The 21079-nt window shown below is 43.9% G+C and overlaps 1 protein-coding gene across 2 annotated transcripts in view; it reads right to left on the bottom strand.

Annotated features, from left to right (window-relative positions):
* Positions 1-20698, bottom strand: part of MAMDC2 (MAM domain containing 2) — a 132942-nt gene extending 112244 nt beyond the window's left edge. Inside the window, exons 1-2 of one of the 2 annotated variants that reach the window (XM_074330547.1) lie at positions 20042-20698; positions 19575-19688 (exon numbers count right to left, since the gene is read on the bottom strand). In XM_074330547.1, coding sequence (XP_074186648.1) covers positions 19575-19688; positions 20042-20075 — 148 coding nt within the window. In that variant the 5' untranslated portion in view covers positions 20076-20698. The remainder of the gene's footprint in view (positions 1-19574; positions 19689-20041) is intronic. The other variant, XM_019730591.2, reaches the window with a different exon arrangement.
* Between the last annotated feature and the right edge of the window lie 381 nt (positions 20699-21079).

Raw genomic sequence — 21079 nt, 5'->3', positions numbered from 1 at the left:
CCCACCTGGTCACCTCTTCTCAGTCTTCCTGTTTGGCACCTTCTCTTCACCTCCATTCTAAATCTTGGAATACCCCCAGGGCATGGTCCTCTACCCTCTTCCTCTTCTTTACCTATACTATCTCCCTAGTGGATCATCCAGACCTGAGCATTAAATACTAGTTGCATGCTGATAATCCCCAAATTTGCATCTCACCCCCAGACCTCTACTCTGAACCCTAGACACCCATATCAAAATAGCTACTGAATATATACATTTATAGCTCTATCAAGGTCCTCAAATGTAACATGTCAAATCAGAACTCCATCCCCATAATGGCCCTTCCTTATCTGTTCCTCTCCCGCTCTTCTCCATCTCTCTAAACGACACCACTATCCATCCAGTTACTCAAGCCATTTACCTAGACATCATTCTTGATTCTCTCACATCGATTGCATTAATGAATCCTGTTGGCGTATCTCCAAAATATATCTCAAATCCATTCTTGAACTCCACAACCTCTCCCAGAATCAAATCCACAATTATTTCATGCCTACATTACTGCAAAGGCTGGTTTCCTAACTTCTATTCTCACTCACACTTCTATTCTCACTTTTTAAAATGAAGTATGTATTAGTATGCCTTTTTGGAATAAACTTTCCTACCTCAGGCCTGAAAAGAAATTCCACATAGAAATCATTTTCAAATTTATTCTCCACAAAGCAGGAGGGTGATCCTTTTGAAATAGAATCCATACTTATATCCCTTCAATGGCTTCCCATTTCAACTAGATTAAAATCCAAATTCCTCACCATGGCCTGAATATCTCCCCAAGATTTGGCCCTTCCTACCTCTCAACCCCTCTCCCTAGCTCTCTGTGCGCTGAGCACACTGGCCTTCTTGCTGCTCCTCCTACCTCAGCCACACTCACTTCCTCGCCATTCCCCAAACACACCATATACCACACTCATTCCCACTCTCACTCCCTCCTCTGGTCACACATTTCTTCTGCAATGTTCTTTCCCTGCCCACCTGAGACAAAACAGCTCCTCTTCCCCTGTTCCGTTTCTCTCCATGAACCTTATACCACCCGTCACGTCATACTGTTATTTGTTGCATCATTGATCTTAAGCTCCCCCGATAGGACACATCCTCCATGTGAGATGGACTATTATTTTGTTCACTGTTGAATGCCCAGCACCTGGCATGTGTAGGTCCTCCATAGACATTTGTTGAATGAATGAATCATTTGGTCTTGCTGAAAATTGCTAAATCTTTCTAGATTGTGTCTGTCTGGGTGGATTATACCTAAGCAGTAGAAAGATTTATTCTGATGGAAATGGCTCCTTCTTTTCAACAGTCTAAGCCAAAATCAACTCCACCTGCATTCCAGTGCAGAAGGCCACACCTGTAGGAAGAAGAAAGACTCCTCTGCTCAGACCCTTGTTGCCACAGCACTGACATGCCTTTTCCCCTTAAATTTCAGTTTTCAGTCTGGCCATTTGTAGACTTGAAGCTTGTTTGCACCATTCTAATTCTACTGGCTTTGGAGACACATGTCTTTGGAGAGAGACTGAAGTTGCCTTGGAAGTGGGGATTTGTTCTATAATTGGGCCTGTTTGCTGAGGGGAGAAGCTGCCCAAGATACACTGAGACCTCGGCTTTCTATCCCACTGTTATTGTGAACAACCGTGCAACAGCATTCTACTTACAGATTAGATTCCTCATTTGGCAAAGTCTCCAATGCTACAAGTACAAACAATGAAAACAGCATGGAAAAACTAGGCTTAACTTAAATGAAACAAATGAGGCCTGCCAATCTTTTTGTTTGGGATAAAGCTTTTTGTTGGCTATAAAACATAATGGTGACTTCAGATATAAATTTAATGTGCTCAAAATTAAACTATTGTTTGTCCTACAGTCTCCTACAGCCCAATAATACATTCACAAACATTTATTGAGCTTATTATCTACCTAGTCCTGGTGGAGGGGTGAGGACAGTGGAGAGATAATGACGTATATGAATGTACGTGTGCATATTTAGTACCTCACAGTTCTGTCCTTCAAAATCAAGTACTCTGAGTTCTTGAAATATCAAGACTAAAGATAGGGGAAAAAATAACAAAATGAAAGAGCAATTCCAGGAACTTCAGAATCTTAGACAACCCAAGGACAGTTTTTAATTTAGAGTTGAACTTCTCCTAAGAAAACACCCCCGTTGAGTAGACTGGTAGGGAAGCTAGACTCTGGTGGCTCTCCCAGGCTTGGGTGGGCGTGACCAGTACAGCTGAATCAACATCTTCACGGACAAACTGACAGCCAGAAAGGCCAAGAGTTTAGTCCATCTGATTCATCAGTGAGTTCTGAATGGTAACATTTCACTGGATCATTCATAGCACCACCAATTAATAGCCAAACACCAATTCTACAGCCATTCATTCAACATGTTTTAAGAGCACTGATAAGGCCAGCAACAGGCTGGGGAGGCCGAGAGCAGACTCAGAGCCTTCCTTTACTTAAAATTGATATGTTACATATTTCATCATGGAATTTTTGCATTAATTTTGCATTTTTAAATAGTGTGTTAAAATATTATGGAGCTTCATTACTGCATTGTTTTGGTGCCCCCATGAGTTTTCCCCCTCCGGTGAGTGCCTCACTTGCCTCAGCCTTGTCCTGGCCCAGGTTTATTATGTGCAGGGCATTTCACCAAGGCATATACGGTATTAAGAGAAGGAAGAGATGCAGATGCTGACTTCTAGAATCATAGCATAACAGGAAGGAAAAGATATGTTCTTAAACAAGGCCAATAAAATGAAAGAGTGTCAAGTGTTTTCAGAGAGGCTCCAACACAATGACAGTGCTTTGGGAGTGATGAGCCAGGGCAGATTCCACAACAAGGCTTCACGGCCCAGCTCAGCCGTGTGACAGCAGGCAGACCACTTAACCACTAGGGACTTCCATTTCCTTACTTGTGAACTCCAGGGAACGTCACCCACTTCAGAGGATGGCTGTGAGATGAAACAGGGCAACGTGTGTAAAGCACGCAGGGGTCCACGATCACTGGGGGATCAGGGGCTGTGGTCCTATCATCGTGGGCCTGGGGAACATAGATCTAAAATCTCACTTACAATATGGGTGATCATGTCCCTCCATAGAGAGAAGGGTGTAGAAATGCAACACGTTGTTATTAACCTCTGACCTCTGTTATTTGGCAATTTCTTTGCAACATGCTTCAAGAGCTCCATACCGAGTTCTATGTCATTGGGATCGGAAAAATATGTGATACGGGAGAATGTTTTCCACATGATCAGGAGTTTGATTACTGTGATAAATTTCAGGAAATCAGCCTGGCTTATCTTAGGTGAAGAGAAGAAAATTAAGACAATTGTTGAATAATTCACACACCATTGGGACTGGGAACGAACCAGTTTTCTGAAAAATCACTCTGCAGACCACAGATTTAATACACACACAGACACACACCCACAGACACACACACTTTCTCATTCATGTTTGGGCAGTGCCTTAGAATTCAGTTTCTCAATGGTATATATCTTTTCTTTGTTGCAGGAATTGCTTTTTTCATTTGTCAAAAGAAGGAAATACCATTCTGCTTCTAGATAATAAGCCTGTGTTCCCCCAGTGGAACTCTCACTCAATCCAGCAGACAAAGGGAGAGTTGGTTGCACCATAACCGCAGGACCAAAGCATAACTGAAACATTCACCTTCTGTATTTGATGCTTCTGCCCAGATACATCCTTGGGGGAAAACGCGTCACTTATACAGAACGTCTCTGTAACGCTCAGGCTCATCTGGTCCTTCTTTTCAGTGAACAAATCCTGACAACATGCTGGCCTTCATACATTTCGAAGGCAGCATCACCACAAGATTTATTCACCTATTCTCCAAACATTGACTGAGTATCTTTCAGGTGGCAGACACTGTGCTGGACATGGGAGAATCCGGTGACACCAGGGAGACAGGCTTTTTACTCCCACTAAGTTTGCAGTTCAACTGAGTTGATGGACAATAGACACCATTAAATAACAAGAAAAATATCAGAGAGCTAATGTGTTCTAGAGAGGATTAAAATCAGGCGCTGTAGTAATGACTATGACAGACGTTGAACTTGAGAGAGGGTGCTCAGGGAAGCAGGTAACATTTCAGCTGAGGCTGGAATGATGAGAAAGAGACCACTCAGTGATGGTTTGTGAGAGGAGGGTTCCAGGCATAGGAAATGCACTATACACATCTTCATCTATTTCCTTTATCAAAGAATAAGCAGATACTGAGTCAGTAAATGGACCTTGAGAATCGTGTATTGGGTATAATAGCATAAGCGTCACAGGGACATAACCTCTGATTTTAGCATCTCTTCCAGCTAATAGAGCCATGATCCATCACACTGTCCCTGACAAAAGGATGAAGACATCTATTCTTCAAGGAATGAGGCCAGAAAGAACTGAATGTAGTGGTGGAAGCTTTGTCTCCATTTCTACTTTATTGAAGCTGGCTTGGGAAGTGAGACATGATATTGGTTTTGTGACAATGGCACTAGGTTCCCTGAATGAGGAATGAACTAGTTTTAGGCTTGGAAGAGAGAGTCATAAAGGACTGAGAGCCACTGGGAGAAGGAAGGAGGGTAAGGGACATTGCAAGATGAGCTTAACAGGAAGGGAGGGAGGAAGATGACCTGAGCCCTTACTAAATGTCTGCCCTGCCATGAGGAGGCCACATGGGAATGTGGGGACACAAAGGAATCCCTGCCTCAGTGGAGTTTGGGAGATGTTCGTGATGGATGACAGCAAAGATGAACAGCTCCTGGCAAAGACAAAAAAGTAGAGGCTGGTTTGGGAGGAAAGGTCATCAAAATAGTCAACACATGAGAGGCTGGAATCCTACTCACTCCTAGAAGACCCCCAAGGGCAAGACAGTGGGACAGGCATTGGATTAGATCTGATCCAATCCCTGCTCTGACTGTGTGACCTGGAACAGGTTGAATCACCTTGCTGGGTAGCAGTTACTGCATCTTTAAAAATGGAGATAGCCACACAGATCATACAAGTCTATAATGAGGTTTAGAGAAGATAATATGGATATATCTGCAACACAGTAACTAATGGCCATGATTATTACATCAAACTTCCTCAGGCTAAGTTTTCATTGCTGACTACTCATGATTTTATTTTTATTTAGTCAGAATTCAAGACTGAGAAGCATGCCTTTCTTTAGTAAACCTAGAAAGTGAGTTTTATCAACGGGTCAGTTATTATCCAAAGTGACAGTTTGTGGGATCCAGAAATCAGTAACAGTTACTGACCACTGCGCTCTCCAACCTACAGGAAACTACTTGTAGCCTTTGCATCCTCTCTACGCCTGGGAACTGGCAGTTTTTCTGCACAGATTACTGTGTAATGTAGAGGTCCTAGGGTGCAACTGTCCTTAGTGTTAGCGACTGAGGCTGCAAACTCAAATGAGACAGACCTTTCTGCTTATCACGTGCATGGGAATGGCCTGAAGTGAAGTGACAAATACCAGGTTTAATTATGTATTTTTCCTTCATGCATCCAACACACCTGTCAAAAGAGATATGCAAGGCCTCAAAAGGCCTTGCTTTTCCACCTCTGGCCTTGGCTTCTGCTGCTCCTGACATTTCACATGACCTAAGAGCCATACCCTCTTGGTCACATCTCACCCAATATGACAAAGTCCACCAACAGGCTCCAGCTTATCCACTCTTGTTAACCGCTGAATTTCCAGGACCTTTTACATTTTCCTTCCCATGGTACTTATCTCAACGATCATTGAGACAGTTACTATTGATATATCTTATTTCTTCTACTAGACGGGCAGCTCCTTGAGGACAAGTACCTTTATTAGTCACTGCTGTTACCTTCCTTGCCCAGTATAGGTAGAAATTGTTAAATGAATAAAATTAAGCTAAAGGTACTCACTGAACAATAGGCCATAGACCCTTCTTTGTCCATGGTGTCTTAAGACACATGTTCACACCCCATGAACAGGCTTTGGAAAAGTTACAAGAAACTCTCTAAACCACATTGTCTTTGCCCATATCGAGTACCTTCCTCAATGAGTCACTATAAGAATGAAATAAAAGATGCATATTCATATCCCATGGATCAAAAGACATCAGTCACTATAAGGACAGAGAGAAAGACTGAGAAAAGACAGACAGGAAGACTGAGCGCACCACTGTCTGTATTCCAAGGGTGAAGAACTTTCATTGCCCTCCTGCTTGTATGGTGTTTCCTGCTTACGTACTTACTAATTTGAGTTCCCAGTGTCTTTTTGCATAACCTAAGCAAGCAGATACCGTGCTTCCCCAAAAATAAGACCTAAGCGGAAAATAAGCCCTAGCATTTTTCAGGATGATATCCCCTGAACATAAGCCCTAATGCGTGTTTTGGAGCAAAAATTAATATAAGACCCGGTCTTATTTTCGGGGAAACATGGTACCACATTTTTATTATCTATCTAACTATCTACCTTTATTTTTGCATGAGGAGACTTGACTCATTTTCAAAACAAGACCATAGAGATAATCAAGGAACACAAGTTCTACTGGAATTTGTCCAGAGAATGCAGGATAGTCTTGGGGATGTTGTGAGTGTGAGACTCTCACAGAAGTTCCCAAAATAATCTCATTTAAACTTGGAAACAAGCAGGAATTCTGTTGACCTGGGGCCCTGGTCCATTTCCAAAGGAAAATATTGATTTAAAACTTCCTCAAATCAGAATGTATCTGCTGGTAGGGCTCCCGTGTGTGGAGGCATCTAGAAGAAATAATGTCTTTATGTGGTTCTCTTGGACATTCAGAATTTAAGTAGAAAAGATTTTCATCTCAAAGTGCAGTAAAAAAAAAGAAAAGAATATTACAATTGCTATCTCCTTCACAGAACACAGACTGGAGACAGAAAATCTGTTACAAAATACAGCCCTGCCACCTAGGATCCATGTGACCTGCAATTTATGCTACCTCTGCATTCCTCACTTTCCTTACCTCCAAAGTAAGAATGAAAAGAGGACTCAACTTACGAAATTGTCGGGAGGATTGAATTAGTTAACATCGAATGCACAGAACAGTATATAGTTGAGAGAATTTGCTCCATAGGAGTCAGCTATTACTATCATGACTTGTGATTATCTCTATCACAAAGATCCTTTGAGACATGTTAAGTGAGAGTAAGAAGAGAGAGGTAAAAATAGCAGAATGGTTATTTTCTTAGTGTGTGGAGACAAACGTAGGTTACAGGCTCCATCAATTTACCTGCTCCATGATTTTGGGAATGTTAAAAAAAAAATCTCTAAACCCTACTTTCTTCATCTTCCTCATTGGGTCATTGTAAGAATTAAATGAAATTATACAGGCAAGGCATCTAGCGCAGTGCTTGGCAGATAATAATTGTCAATAAATGTTCCATAAAATAAGTATGCATTTTTCTACCAGGTTTGCTGAATCAGTGCCAAAATTATCACCCAGTGCCCAGTAAATGCTTCCAAATGCCACTTTGGTCTTTGAGTTTGTTTTAGCAACTCTGAAATGAGATCTAAGGATAAACATAAAAAGTGGCCATTGATGTGTCCGTTCTTGTAATATTTAAATAAAATATGCCAGGCATTATCCTCAAACTCCCAGCTGAGGGTACCTTGATGGCATGTCACTCTATAGTGCACCTGGTGGCTGGTGATCGAGACGAAAAGGAGACTGAAACTTTGAATCTCCGCGGTTCACTCTTCAGCCTTTTTCTTTTGTCAGCTGTTTCCAAGGAAAGGTTCTTAAATCATTTGAGCCTCAAACGCAGCATCTTTTGTGCGTGACCATGATCCATTGCACATTTGACTAGACCGATAGTAAATATTATCTATTTTTCCAAGACCCATTCCATTTTCTAGAAATTCTTAGACTACTAGGTTAATATTATGCTCAGCAAGAGACAACTCATAAAAATGTCTCCAAACTTATTTTATGACAGGAATATAGTCATAAAATTATGAATGACTTCCTGGTAACCAAAATGAGAAATGAATGGAGTTAATTAAAAATATAAACCATTTTGCACCATTTTCATCTTCCAGCAATTTTTGTTGTGAGTAGCTGAGTTGTGGAGAGGTAAGAGGCTTGAGGAATATTCTGAGGGACAAAGCAACTTTCTTAGAAACTGAGTTGTTGGCTTTCAGCTGTTACCCAAATAGGCTGCCCTCGTTTTCTCTCGAAAGTAGCTAAACAGAGTCCCTGACAGACTAGAAGGCCACTTGGATCAAACTTGAACATAATATCATTGGTAATTATTGATATAGTCTTTAAATGGGGGGTGGTCTAGACACATGGGATTTATTCTGTATAATTAATAGAATTTCATTTTGAATTCAACACTCTTTAAAGCACATGTGTATGGAACGCAATTAAGTCCTGGTCCACAAGCCCAAGATTAAAAATGAATCATGCCTATGTTGATACTCTGCATCTCTAGATGTGTTATCTCTGACATCACTTCTCTTTTATTACACAATATTCAGTAGAGAACCATGTGTAGCTAGTTTGTTAAGTATTTGCGTTGACAACAAAGACAAAAATCTGCAGAGCTAATATATAACCTAGGATATATTTATTATATCCTGGTGTTGTTGTTTGTTTTTTTTCAGTTATTCCTAAGTATCAAATATGAGTTCAAAAAGGTCTGGTCTTCAGTGCTTATCCTTTAAAAAAACAACAAAAAGATACCAATGTTTAACTCACATTTTCCTCATCAGAATTTGTGGAAAAGGAAAAACGTTTTCAGAAACAATGATGTGATTTCAGAGACTTATTCTGGACTTTCAAAATTTGTAATGGAAAAACAGAAGGGTTTCCATAAAGCTTATATTTTTAAATTGGCTAATGTAGGGTCAAACAGACCTTAAAAAGAAAGTTCTCCAACAGTCCATTATCCATTTTTAATAAATCACAAACATAGAAGAAATCTATAGCAGCTTAAAAAAGAAAATTTCTTAAGTTAGAGTTTCAGACTAGATGGACTTAGTCCTAAAATACTGGTAAGCAGAGAAGGCAGCTTCTGAGTGTTAAAGCATATTAAAGTCATCTTCATTATAAGCATGGCTCCAAATAACACTTCAGCTCTTCTTGGCAGTGAAGCAAAAGGTTTTCAAATAAGGAATGGAAATTTCTCTCGGCATCCATCTAAATTATAGATCTCTTTGCTGTATAGTAACATTGCCATTCTGTTCAGAGTAATAGGATGAATAAGTACTAAAATGCTTGTCTAGTAGGGCAGCCAGCCTGCAAAAGCCCATTTAACTGTGTACTTTTTAAAATTCTTTCACAGTAGGAATGGATGTATTCGAAATTTAGGAGTATTCCTTAGGACTGCCCAAGTATCTTAGGTCAAGCTATAAATTTTCCCTGAAGTTCTCTGCCAAAATTATGCTGAGGACTGAGAAGAGAATCCTTCAAATGGTTCCAAGAGTAAACTTTAATCTGCTAGGGAAAAAAAAGAAAGGTAAAATTACATTCCCCTATCTCTGCTTGAGGCCTGTTTGGTGCCAAAGGCTCGGCACCGCATGGCAGGAACACTCTTTGTAGCTGAGGCCTAGAACTCAGAGAAGAAGTGGGAATGTTGGGACATCAAATATTTTGCAGAGGTTTCTCACTAACTCTAGAGAAGCATAAATCTTGCATGCCTGTCTTTCCTGGTGTTGACCTCTGGAAGTACAAAGGCGTCATCCTGCTCACTGATGGGAGGGAGACGAGGGCCAGGTGAAGCGCAAGTCTCTGGAGCCAGGTGGGCTTGGGTCCATACACTGACTCTCTAACTGTGTTGCCCTGGGCATGTTATCTTCACCTCCCTGTCTCGTCTATAAAATGCTGAGAATCATCACCCCCAGCACTGTCGTGAAGGTTAGAGATAATGATAATAAACAGACTTGGCAGGTACCATGAAATGCTACTTATGGATCTCAGATACTGGCTGCGTAGGAAAACTATTGTGTAACTATTTCATTAGGTGTAACTCCACACTTCTCATTGTGAACGACTCCTAAACAGAAACAGAACATGCTATGCCATTAGTTTCCTTACACCCAAGACATTCTCCTGTAGCTTACAAAGCTTCGTTTTTGCTTTTTAATAACTAAATTCCAGGAAGCATCATAATTACCACAGATTCAGCCCAATCTCCCACATCCTCTGCAGAAATAAAATTTCCCTCATTTTGAGTTTGACACTTAAGTGTTATTGAACCATTAGGGGAGAACTCTTGGGTTATGTGGGCCGAGGAAATTTGTATGTTCTCGAGGTTTCTGAACTTTTAAAGTGGAAACTGAGTCTAATACAGAGCAAATGAGGAAGCCTCTCCTGAATCTTCTTTCTTTACTGGTCCTTTCCTTCCCCTCACTTTATAAACAAGCTCAACTCTCCCCTTCCTACAAAAAACAAAGTAAAACAAAATATAAACAAAAACCTTTCGCTTAAAGTTTCTCTGTAGGTGTGGTTGAATCTCTCTCTAAGAGAGAATATCCAAACTTCTTTGCTGAGAATTCTCTGCTAACTGTCTATATTTCCTCGTCATTATTCTTCCACCGGGGCTTTCTGGTTCTGCCCTCGTCATTCCTCTGAAACTGCACTCAGTCAAGCCCCTCACTGTCATTTCCAACAGACAAGTCGTACTGTGCCTGCCTGCCTCTCTGCTGCCATTGGAGACTGTTGATCACATCCTGCTTTTGAAACTCCTAACACCTTGGCCTGCGGTCTTGCACTTTCCTAATTCTCCTCATGTAAGTCTGGTTCCTTCTGTTTCTTTCATTGCACAGCTCCCTTCCTATGCCTAATTCTTAAACATGAGTTTAAAGTTCTGCTCTCTGCCTCCTGCTGTTATCACTTTATATATTCTTCTTGGTGATCTTCTCTCTGCTCAATATTTCAACCACTATCTTTATGCTGAAGATTCCCACAGCCATAGTCCTGTCTAGACTGTACTTGACCTTCAGATTCTTACATTCTTACAGGAAGTGTCCATTCCTGATGGACTCTCCCACCTGGATGTTTCCCAGGCAACTCAGAACTGAACACATCTTCTACCCTAACAGGATGCTTTTCTCAAAATTCTCTTAACCGCTGGTACCACCAAACAAACAGCTGCCCAAACTAGAAATCTGGGAGTCATTTTCCACTCACTGACTCACCACTTCCACCCAATTAATCATCAAGTCCTGACAATTTAGTCCCCTCTTTGGTGTTTTATTGACTCCCTCCCTTTCACCTCCACTACCTCTGTCCTCTTTCAAGCCCTCATCATCTCTCAGCCAGACCGCCAGATGGTTCCCTAACTACCTCCCCTGCCAATCTTATACCGCTCCAATCGACCCTCCTCACACACTATTTATTGTCTGAAGGATAATGTACAGGCAGGTCCAGCAGTGCAGTGACAAATGTCCAGTAGCAAAGTCACACAAATGATTCCTCCAGAAAGATCTTGTCTACACTTGATATCTCTTTATTATTGCCCAATACATAGCTCTCTAGACTTCCTGTTGATTCTAAGAGCCAACAAATGCCCTTCTAATAAACACCTTTTCTGCTTAAACAGCCAACTCATGCTGTTTGTAATGAAGATCTTTGACCATAATTACAGATTTATGTTTCCTCCGATGGTTGCCACCAAGGTTAAGGACCATGACCTTGTATGCACTCCCTGTTCTCTATGTACTCCAACTACTAATACAGTGCTTGGTGGATAGTAAGCACTCAAATGCTTGTTTATACAATAAATATTCTTAGGAGCTTCTCTTGTAAAACACATGATTCATCCAGGATACGATGAAGTTATGGTATGGTACCACTTGTTCTGTTTCATCATCTTATTCTGAGCCTCAGAATCCCCGAAAACACAAACAACTTTCTCATAAAGTAGAGAAAGCAAATATTCTGGCAGATTTCACTGAATCACAAACCTAATCCTTTGGTTTCTCCATGAGTCACATCAGTGGGCAAGAGATTCTTCTAGGAGCAGACACACAGCTCTACCTGCGTTTACCCATCAGGGTGGGCACTACTGATGTCTCACACTTGAGTTCCTTAGAAACAACAGCTCTCAAAAGCCAGTTCAAAGTCTGATAATCTTTTGCCAAAAATACTTTTCAGACCAAGCAGTGTCTCTCTTGAGGTTGCACTGTGATTGTTTGTGATGGCAGAGGATCAAAGGACTTAGGCAGCCCTGATGGCTAAATAATCCAACGGCTATTTGTCCACTGGTGTGTCAGGGATGAGGCAGACCACATATTGGTGAGGCAAGCTGAAATACCGCTTCACTGTTATATTTGGAAATTACAACAGAAGCCTCCAAAATCTTTGAAGCCCTATAGTAGGAAGGGTTATTAAACACAACCTTTTTCACTACAGGGGAAAATGTCAAGGCTTTTCTACTTTTTTTTCTATCTATTTATCTATCTCAACACGAGCTTTAGAGGTTGATTAAATTTGAAGTGTTTGTTGATACAAGATACTGTTTGTCGGGTGTGGTGGAGAGGACGTGATCCCTGTTCTCAAAGATACGATGATGGGAAGGGGCGGGGACTCCAATAAGGAGACGCTAATAAGAGTTACAAGGTGGGAATTGAAGAGAGAAACGGGAAGGGAGAGGTTCATTTACCTGGGAAACTCAGGGAATGTTTCAAGAAAGAGCTGGACGTTAAAGCATACATAGGATTTAAGTAGGCCAAGATGGGGCAGGGGAATAACAAATCAGAATAATACAAGTGTCAAGAACACTGCAACTAGAGCAAAGAAGCAAGAAAGTAAAGGGCATATTGAGTGAACAGCATATTAAGGATTAAAGGGAGGGTGGAGTAGAAATATAATTTGGGGCCAGTCGTGAAGGGTCTTGAGTGCCAAGCTAGGCAGCTTATACTTTATTTGTGGGCAACTGATAATCATCAAGGGATTCTTAACAAGAGGACATTTCTTCTTTCTTACCTCTGGAGAGGGCGGGGAGTTGGCAGTCATTCTAAGGCTCTGTCCTCAACCCTGGCCACATATTAGAAAGGCCTGGGGAGATTGTTAATTTGTAGTGTTTGGTTTTTGGTGAACAATGCCAAGTCTGGCCCCATTTCTGACCAAATAAATCAGAATCTCTTGGGGTACAGCCTGGACATGATGATTTTTAAAGGCAATTTTAGGTGTTTTTAACATCTAGTCAGGGTTAAGAACCACTGGCCTAATGCACAGGATATATATATATATATATATGTATATATGTGTATGTATATATACATATATATGTGTGTATATATATATATACATATATATATAATTAAATACTCCAAAAACCTAGATCTGAATACATGAATACATGTATATCATTGAGTTGATAAGACAAGCATAAGAAAAATTGAAAGAGAGTGACGGGAAAATTAGCAGATATGAAAATCAGGGTTGACCAGCCAAGATGGCCAAGGCATGTTCAACTACCTCCTGTTCTATTTATTGAGATATCCATCACTTCTATTAACATAAATGAGTTTCACTCAAATTCTTAAAAGTCAAACATTGTTTAGTAAAAGAAGGAGGACGACTGCTGGGGTGACATACCAAAGAGGTTCAGCTACTGTAAGAACCAGGATTTCTTACGAATACTATATCCCAAGATGCAAGTCACGTAACATGGTAACTGTAGCCTAAGAGATTGAAGACGGCAATGGAGGCAGACAGTCTTACGACAAGATATTGCGTTTTCCTCCCAACACATTGTGGCCACAGCTGACTTCTGCAATTATGAGAAGGGAAACACCCTAAAAATCCCCAGGCACCTTGCTGAGAACCAAGCCCGGAGCTGGGTACCATCTCTCCATTGAGCAACTCTAATCTGAGTAGGGACGAACCCAGACTGGGTGTTGGCATTGATAGGAAGAAGTCTGGCCAGACAGAGCCTACGTCCAGAGAAGTTAGTCAAGACTGGAGGGGCAGACAGATATTACCAGTCCAGGCTGGTTAAATCCCACTGGAGGAGTCAAGCAAGAGATCTCAAGGAGGCCAAGGGTGAGGGGCCTGCCCAAGAGGTTAGTAGATGAGAGAGGAGTTTGGCTAAGCATCTCATAGAAGGCACCAGCACCACCAATCACGGGGCCTGATTGATGCTCAGGTACCAGCTCTGTGGGATGGATACAGAGGGAAGGGCAGGCTAGAGTGGGACAGGGATGGGACAGAGCACAAAGCATTCCTGACACAAACCAAGGAAAAGTCTAAGCGTCTGGGAGAGACTTTAAGTCAAAAGTGAACTTGGTCTTATTACTTACCTCCATACCTCGTTCAGGCACGCAAGCGTTAGATGGCTCGAGAGGCTCATGGATGCTTAAAATAGAAGCAAATAAGACGAAGGAAGTTCTTCCTTTGGTAGAAATGAAAAGCAAATGGCAAAACTATAATCAAAAGGAAATTAGACTCTTCTTAGCTCCCCGGAAGCTGTGTTGGAAAGCTGTTTGATTTCGAAGAAATCATGATCGATAAAAATACAAATCTAGTCATAGTGAGAGTAAGAATAACAGGTTATATGTATAAAGTGCTCAGTACGTATTACATGCATTAATGTATTCAATCTGCACAACAACCTCATGCGATGGGTACTTTTATTATCCCCATTTTACTGCTGAGACACAGAGAGGATAACTAACTCGCCCAAGACCACACAGTTTGAAAGGGCAGAGACTGGATTCTAATCCAAGCTTTCCAACTCCAGAGTTTGCACTAACCACTAGGTGTAAGTTGTTTCTCATGATAAGGAATCACCTTTGAAGGTACAGAATGAACCAGGAGCCTAAATGAAAATACATAAGGACTTTTTAATCATCCGATACTTCATCTATTTATTCAGAAAATTCATTAATTCAACAAATCTTTATTGAACATCTACTATGTGCTAGGTCTTTCTCTATATGCTAAAGATTCCAGGAAGGTAGGATACCTACACACCTGAAAAAGTGAATAAATACACTAAATGACCACAAGTGTTGTGTTTTGTGGGTTTGGTAGGCTCAATGCACTGCACCTTTGGAACCCATTCTCTTCCACATGGGTGCATTATAATTATATCTCTGATGAAGAGTTTCCAAAAAGTTATAATTAAGGCACCAAAGCTCCAGGATCCAGTGGAGACTGAGATGAGGCAGCAATGCTGGAGGGAAAATCTTGTGAAGAGCCCAGAGAACGAGAGGTTGCCACTGCCTGACTCTAGGCCCAGTGGGTTCCTGCGAGGATTGAGGACATGGCACTGATGACCTCTAAGGCCCAGCTCTAAGATCTAGAATCCCAGGCAGAACCCCTGCTGCGCGCAGGCACAGCACACAACAAGCACGCTCAAACTGACAGCAGTCGGAGCCAGCGCTGCCTAGGGAATGCCACGTGATACTGCAGAATAACTTATCAATTCTTGGTATCAACCGTCTTTCCGAGAGACATACAAGGAACACTCCCAACCTGTGCTGCTATCCACCCTCTTCACAATGTGGGGGTTGTGTTCCTGCTGAGAGGGCACCAGGAGACGAACAAGCAGGGGCCATGCAGGCCCAGGGACTGGGAATTGCCTTGTAAACTGATTAGGATGGGATGCTGGGTCCAACCACCAGGGTCAGGAAAAGAGCTGCAATCCACAGGAAGGGAGGACTGCTCCTCCTCTCCCTGGAAGGCCCCTTTGGGATCTTTGCCTGGCTTTTGGCTCTAGCTGGGCCTTACGAAGCATCAGTCAGGATTTATCACTATTTATAATGACTGGCACATGACTGAGTGCAGAACTGAAACTCAGGTGGCCACGTGACTGGACGTGTCCTTGAGAGAGAAGGAAGGAGTTTGGGTGAAGAACAGGGGTGTTAGAAAGAGACACCCATAGGTCCTTAGAATGTAATTTCAGCACACTTTTTACCATGGCCCCACCCCGCACCCCTCGGTTATGCCAAACCTCTGGGCTGGTCCCGACTCAGATACCAGCCCTTGCTCCCAGGTACAAATACTATTCAAATTCTTCCGATATTAGGCAATTTCTCAAACCCCGACCCTCATAGCTGTAGAAAAAATGCCTTCCCTACAAAAGTGCTTTGAGTTTCCTTTTTGGCCTCATCTTAACCTGACACCTTTCAGTAGCTACCTTCCCATCCTGTGTGTCTTGGTGTTTCAAATTTCCAATTAAGGAGCAGTACCAGGATTTGGATTTTACTCCTCTCCCTTCCCCAGTTCCTCCGATGGAGTCAGGTTAAAGGTGCTAAGGCAAAATGTCCACAACTTAGAAGTGGAGCCAAACTCTACCTGATGACTAACTTAGATTGTGACTCTTCAGATGAGAGGCCAACTTTCTAGTCTCCAAGAATCCTCAGCCGAAGGGCTTCTGCCCCCACAGCTGGCACTGGGAAAATGGAACCAACAGTCTCGATTTCAGCTGAGGACCACTGTTCAAAGAGATTCCAATATGCTCTGAATTGTGAATAAAGAAGATGCTTATAGGACAAAATAGATCTCTTCTTTCCTGGATTTAATTCAAAACTAAAACGGAGAAGCGAGTTCAAATTTGAGTCTGATATAATCACACTTGCCTTGACAAGTTAGGGAAAACAAAAAAATTCTACCAAAAAAAAAAAAAATGCAACCATTGTCAATACTAGAAAGTAGAGGAGGCTATATTGCAGGGCCAGGTCACCTGCACAGGCTGCGCCCTGTCCCTGGGGTGCCGTCCATTGTGGTACACAACCCAAGTCAACACACTGCGCTGTCCAAACTCACACATTCTGTGCCCAGGGGAGACCAAGTGTGTTTCAAAATGGCCATGAACTAGAGACATTGGGATTGCAATCATAGATGCTTAGAGACCTAATACTTGAAATGAACCAAAGGGGTGGACTTCAAATACAATTCTGGGGAGCTGGGGAGATATTTGAAGACAATTATCCCCAGATTTGAATCTCCTGTGATGAAATTCTACTTAGCAGATTCGTTTTCCTACTCAGTTCCCTTCACTGGACTTTAGCCTTGTTCTCTCCACTGTAAATTAATCTAGTGACCAAGGACATATAGAAAGTGCCATTTGTGTTCCAAATACTATGAACAAAAGTCTTTGAAACCTAGTTTTCTGCGGTGGATACAACACATGGAGCTAGATAGACCCAGTTTCCAAGGACTTTTGCAGCAAGATGAAAGAAATTTGCAGAGAAGCTTGCAAGCAACTTGCCAAATTTCAGCCCAGGACAATTTTATTATCTTTAATTTACCAACCTAGAAATGGGTTTATAACAGAAATTCTTAGTGATGGCTTCTCAGCTGGCAACCACAGCAGTTGGCACACAACTAATTTACTGTTTCTCTGGAGAGGACCGTTATGTCCAAGTTCTGGTCTTTGAACAGCTCAATTTGTATTTACCAAAGCCTAACCAGCCTGCTCTGCCTGGAGTGCTCATGTGAGAATGAATTCACTTCCCCCAGCCAAATCAGTAGTCCCAGACCTGAGCCAGAAAGCAGTGGCTGTTAAAAGTCAGAAAGCAAGCAAAATGGGAAGAAACAGTGCCTTCATTATATTATTAAACCATAATCACCTTTCCCTATAAGCATCTTTCTGTTTTCCCTGAAGGGGCACTGTTTAACTGCCACTGGTGCAGAGGTGCCAACTCAGCGGAGAGCACTTCCTGTAGGTCTGGGAGGCGGCTGAGTTTAGCAGGCTGTGGCATGCCCACTGGCCCAGGCGGCAGCAGGCTTTGAGGGGGGCACCCTCCTGAGAGAGGACCGGGGGGTCGGGAGGAGGGGGTCAGAGACTCAGGCCCCTGGAGGGTGCATGCTCAGAGAATGAGGATCCTGGAATAACAGGTGATGTTGATTTCCTTTTCTCCAAGCTAGGATTAGGCTGAGGCAAGAGAGGTCTCTAGAGCACAAGATTTAAGGTTTTTACTCCCAGGGTCGTGCAAGTGGCTCCTTTATCCTAGTCCCAGCGCTGCTCAGGGTCACCAGCTGAGGGGTGTGTGTGTGTGTGTGTGTGTGTGTGTGTGTACACACACATTGTGAAGGTCAGTGTCTCTTAAAGTGTGGTCCTCAGCCAGACCAGCAGCAGCAGCACGTGGGAACTTGTTAGAAATGCAGATTCTCAGGCTCCACCCAGCCGAACTGAATCAGAAGCTCAGGGGGTGAGGCCCAGCAATCTGTGTTGTAACTCATGCACCCGGTAATTCCGATGCAGCTCGTTTGCAAAGCACTGTGCTAGAGAATACAGCCTCCAAAGCCAGTCCCGTGGCCTCTGTCAGGCCGTCTCTCAAAATGCTTCACACACAGCCAGAACAGGGAAAGGGAAGGGGTGAGATGAAAGAGACTTTCCTAAGGCCATCATCAGCCAGGTAGGAATCCCTCAGATAACAAATCAGGAATTGCTTTTTCCCAGCTACCCCTAAATAAACTGTAGTAGACAGGACTTGGCAACCGTTGGCAATAAATAAAGATTACTACTGAGCTAGTTCCCTGTTTTTTCCCCTAACCAGGCAGCTCTGAGCTGACCACTCAAAGACACCATGTGACACAGGCCAGTCATCTGAATAGTCTAATACTGAGATTCTCTCTGGTTTAAAATGGGGTGAACATCATCTTACAGTGAGGGGCAGAGAAGCTAATGTATGCAAAGCCCCAAACAGAAGCCTGGAGCAGAGTAAACTGTAATGACAGTTCCTACATCTGAATCAGGGGTCCTGGGCTCCACCCTTCTCCAGGGAGCCAAGCTGGATGATTGGAGGCATGAGGACAATTGAAAGGGGAAGGAGGTGAGCTGGTCTCCTTTAAACAGCAGCATTGTTCTAAAGAGGCTCTTTCCGAATCCAAATGGCCTGAGGCATCAATCTTCTAAAGGGGGTCCACAAGTGAGGGAGAAAGGAGAGGAGAAGGGACACTCAATGCCTGCTGTGGGGCACTGGAGAACTACTTATTTTTACTAAATAAATGAAGGGTAAGAAGTTACATCTTAGTTCAAACTTTGTCAGTAGAACCCAAATGGTGAGACCACAACTAACACCGGCCAGCTGAGTGACCTCGCACACAAGGTCATGGACTTGGTTTCCTCTTTTGCCAAGTGCTGGGTTATAAATACAACAGGAGTATGAGAATGAAGTCATGCAACAAAACACTGTCAGGCACAACATAAATGTGAGATCTTAGCATTGAGATCCCATCACAGAATTATGGAACCATTCCTGCAGGGCGCGATGAGAACCTTCCCAGCTCACAAAGGTGTCTACTGAGGACCAGAGAGGATGATGGCGGGCCAGGGGCACACAGGAGGTGGGTGACAATCATTAGCTGTGCCCCCTTTCTCCTCTCCATTAAGGAGTCCTGGGCGGAGGGGCAAAACCTTCTGCCCACAGGCCAGGTAAACAAAGCACGCCCCCCGCCCCACCCCCATCTCTTCCTTGGCCATCCACGCAGCACAGCTGAGGTTTGGAAAGAGGATCTGTGACGCACACTTTTCCTCCCCACGGGATTTAACTCCAAGATAACATTACCCACGTGAAAGAGCCAAACAGCAGGAGGAAAGTTCATCTTGGACCCCTGCGCACTAAGGCCCCTTACCTTCCTCATTTAAAATCCACGGCAGGAATGCAAATACCGAGTCAAAGCCACAGGTGCTCTCTTCAAAGGTGCAGGACCCAGCGGGCAGGTCCAGGGCACCGGCAAGCTGCAGGGCTGCGGGCACAAAGTGAGTTTCAGTTCCGGCTCCGGCCGGGGAGCGTTTGCATCAACTCGGGGCACCCCTGGGAAACTACCTGGTGAAAGTGGGGGAAAGGCGTGGAGGAGGGGGCAGCAGAGAAATGCACTACTAGCCCCTTCCCTGCCCACCTCCAGGGTGCCTCCAGTGTACGAACCGGTGCGCACCCCCATCGCCACCCCAGGGTTGGCTTGGGGAGCGAGGTTAGCGGCTGCGGAGAAGGATCCGAAGGCACCCTGGGATGGCCCAACCCAGGACCACCAGCCCCGCCACTGGGGTTGCAGGAGAGGGGGAGGGTCACGAGAGTGTCCCGGGGGGGGTTCCCCCTTACCTTGCACTGCCAGGAGGACGCCCCTTAACAGCATGGTTGCGCTTCAGGGCGGAGGACCAGAAAGGGGTGCAAGCTGCCAGCCAGCTGGGACTAGCAGCTCCCAGCTGAAGGAGCGTGGGAGGCGGGGGCGCGGGGGGACCGGGAGGGAGAGGCAAAGCGTGCTCTTGGAGCTGCCCAACTTTGCAAAGCGGCTCCCGGAGCTGAGCGGAAAGCTGAAGGTGCCTGAATGGAGAGAGCGGCTAATTCTGCTGCAGCCGCGGGTCTGACCACGTCTCTACTGAGGCCGGCCCGCGCGGCACAGCTGGTCCCGGGCGAGGATGGGGCTGGGTGGGGAGGAGACAACTGCACCCATTTGAAAAGCCAGCCAGGACTGGCTGGGAGAGGAGAGGTCGGGATGCAGTGACTCCGCTCAGGATTTTAAAGCTTGGGTCCAGACCCCTTGCAGACACTTGGAGGGGGCAGGCCTTCCAGGAGCCCCTCCACTGGGTTGGGACAGGAGGCCCTCTGCCCCGCCCATCAGCGGTGGGAACCAGCTTATTTCTGGGGACAGCCTCCCCGCATCTGGCACGCCAGTCCTCCAAGGCTGGCCCTAATTTAAACTTCTTCTCTGCAGAATAGAAGAGCGTAGAATTCTCCTAGGAAAACCTAGAGGAAATTTTGGAAACTGTAGGGTGGAATAAGCTTTATGTCTCAGGAGTTTCAGCATTTATGGCCCAGTAATGCTAACTTTGGAATACCACCCCCCCACACGCACCCCCCCTTTTTAGCAGTGGAATGTCTGGCATGCCTGGTGCTCAGCATTCCCTCTGTCCGGTGAAATGGGGGCATTCCTCCTCTCCAGAGAGCCATGGTAAATTAATAGAAGGTCTCTAAATTGGGATGTGGGGCACGGGGGTGGTGATATGGGGGAGGGGTTTGCTGGGAGGTACCCACGTGCTACAAATTTGCTTTGGGCACTAAGTGGGTCTTTAAAAATGTTCTCTTCCAGTAAAGAAAATTGTGGGGTTTTGGGGTTTTTTTTGTTTTTCTTTTCTATCC

Source organism: Rhinolophus sinicus, linkage group LG04, assembly GCF_036562045.2.
Source record: "Rhinolophus sinicus isolate RSC01 linkage group LG04, ASM3656204v1, whole genome shotgun sequence".
Lineage (NCBI taxonomy): Eukaryota > Metazoa > Chordata > Mammalia > Chiroptera > Rhinolophidae > Rhinolophus > Rhinolophus sinicus.
The sequence above is the reverse complement of the archived record's forward strand: the minus strand, read 5'-3'. Positions and strand labels throughout refer to the sequence as shown.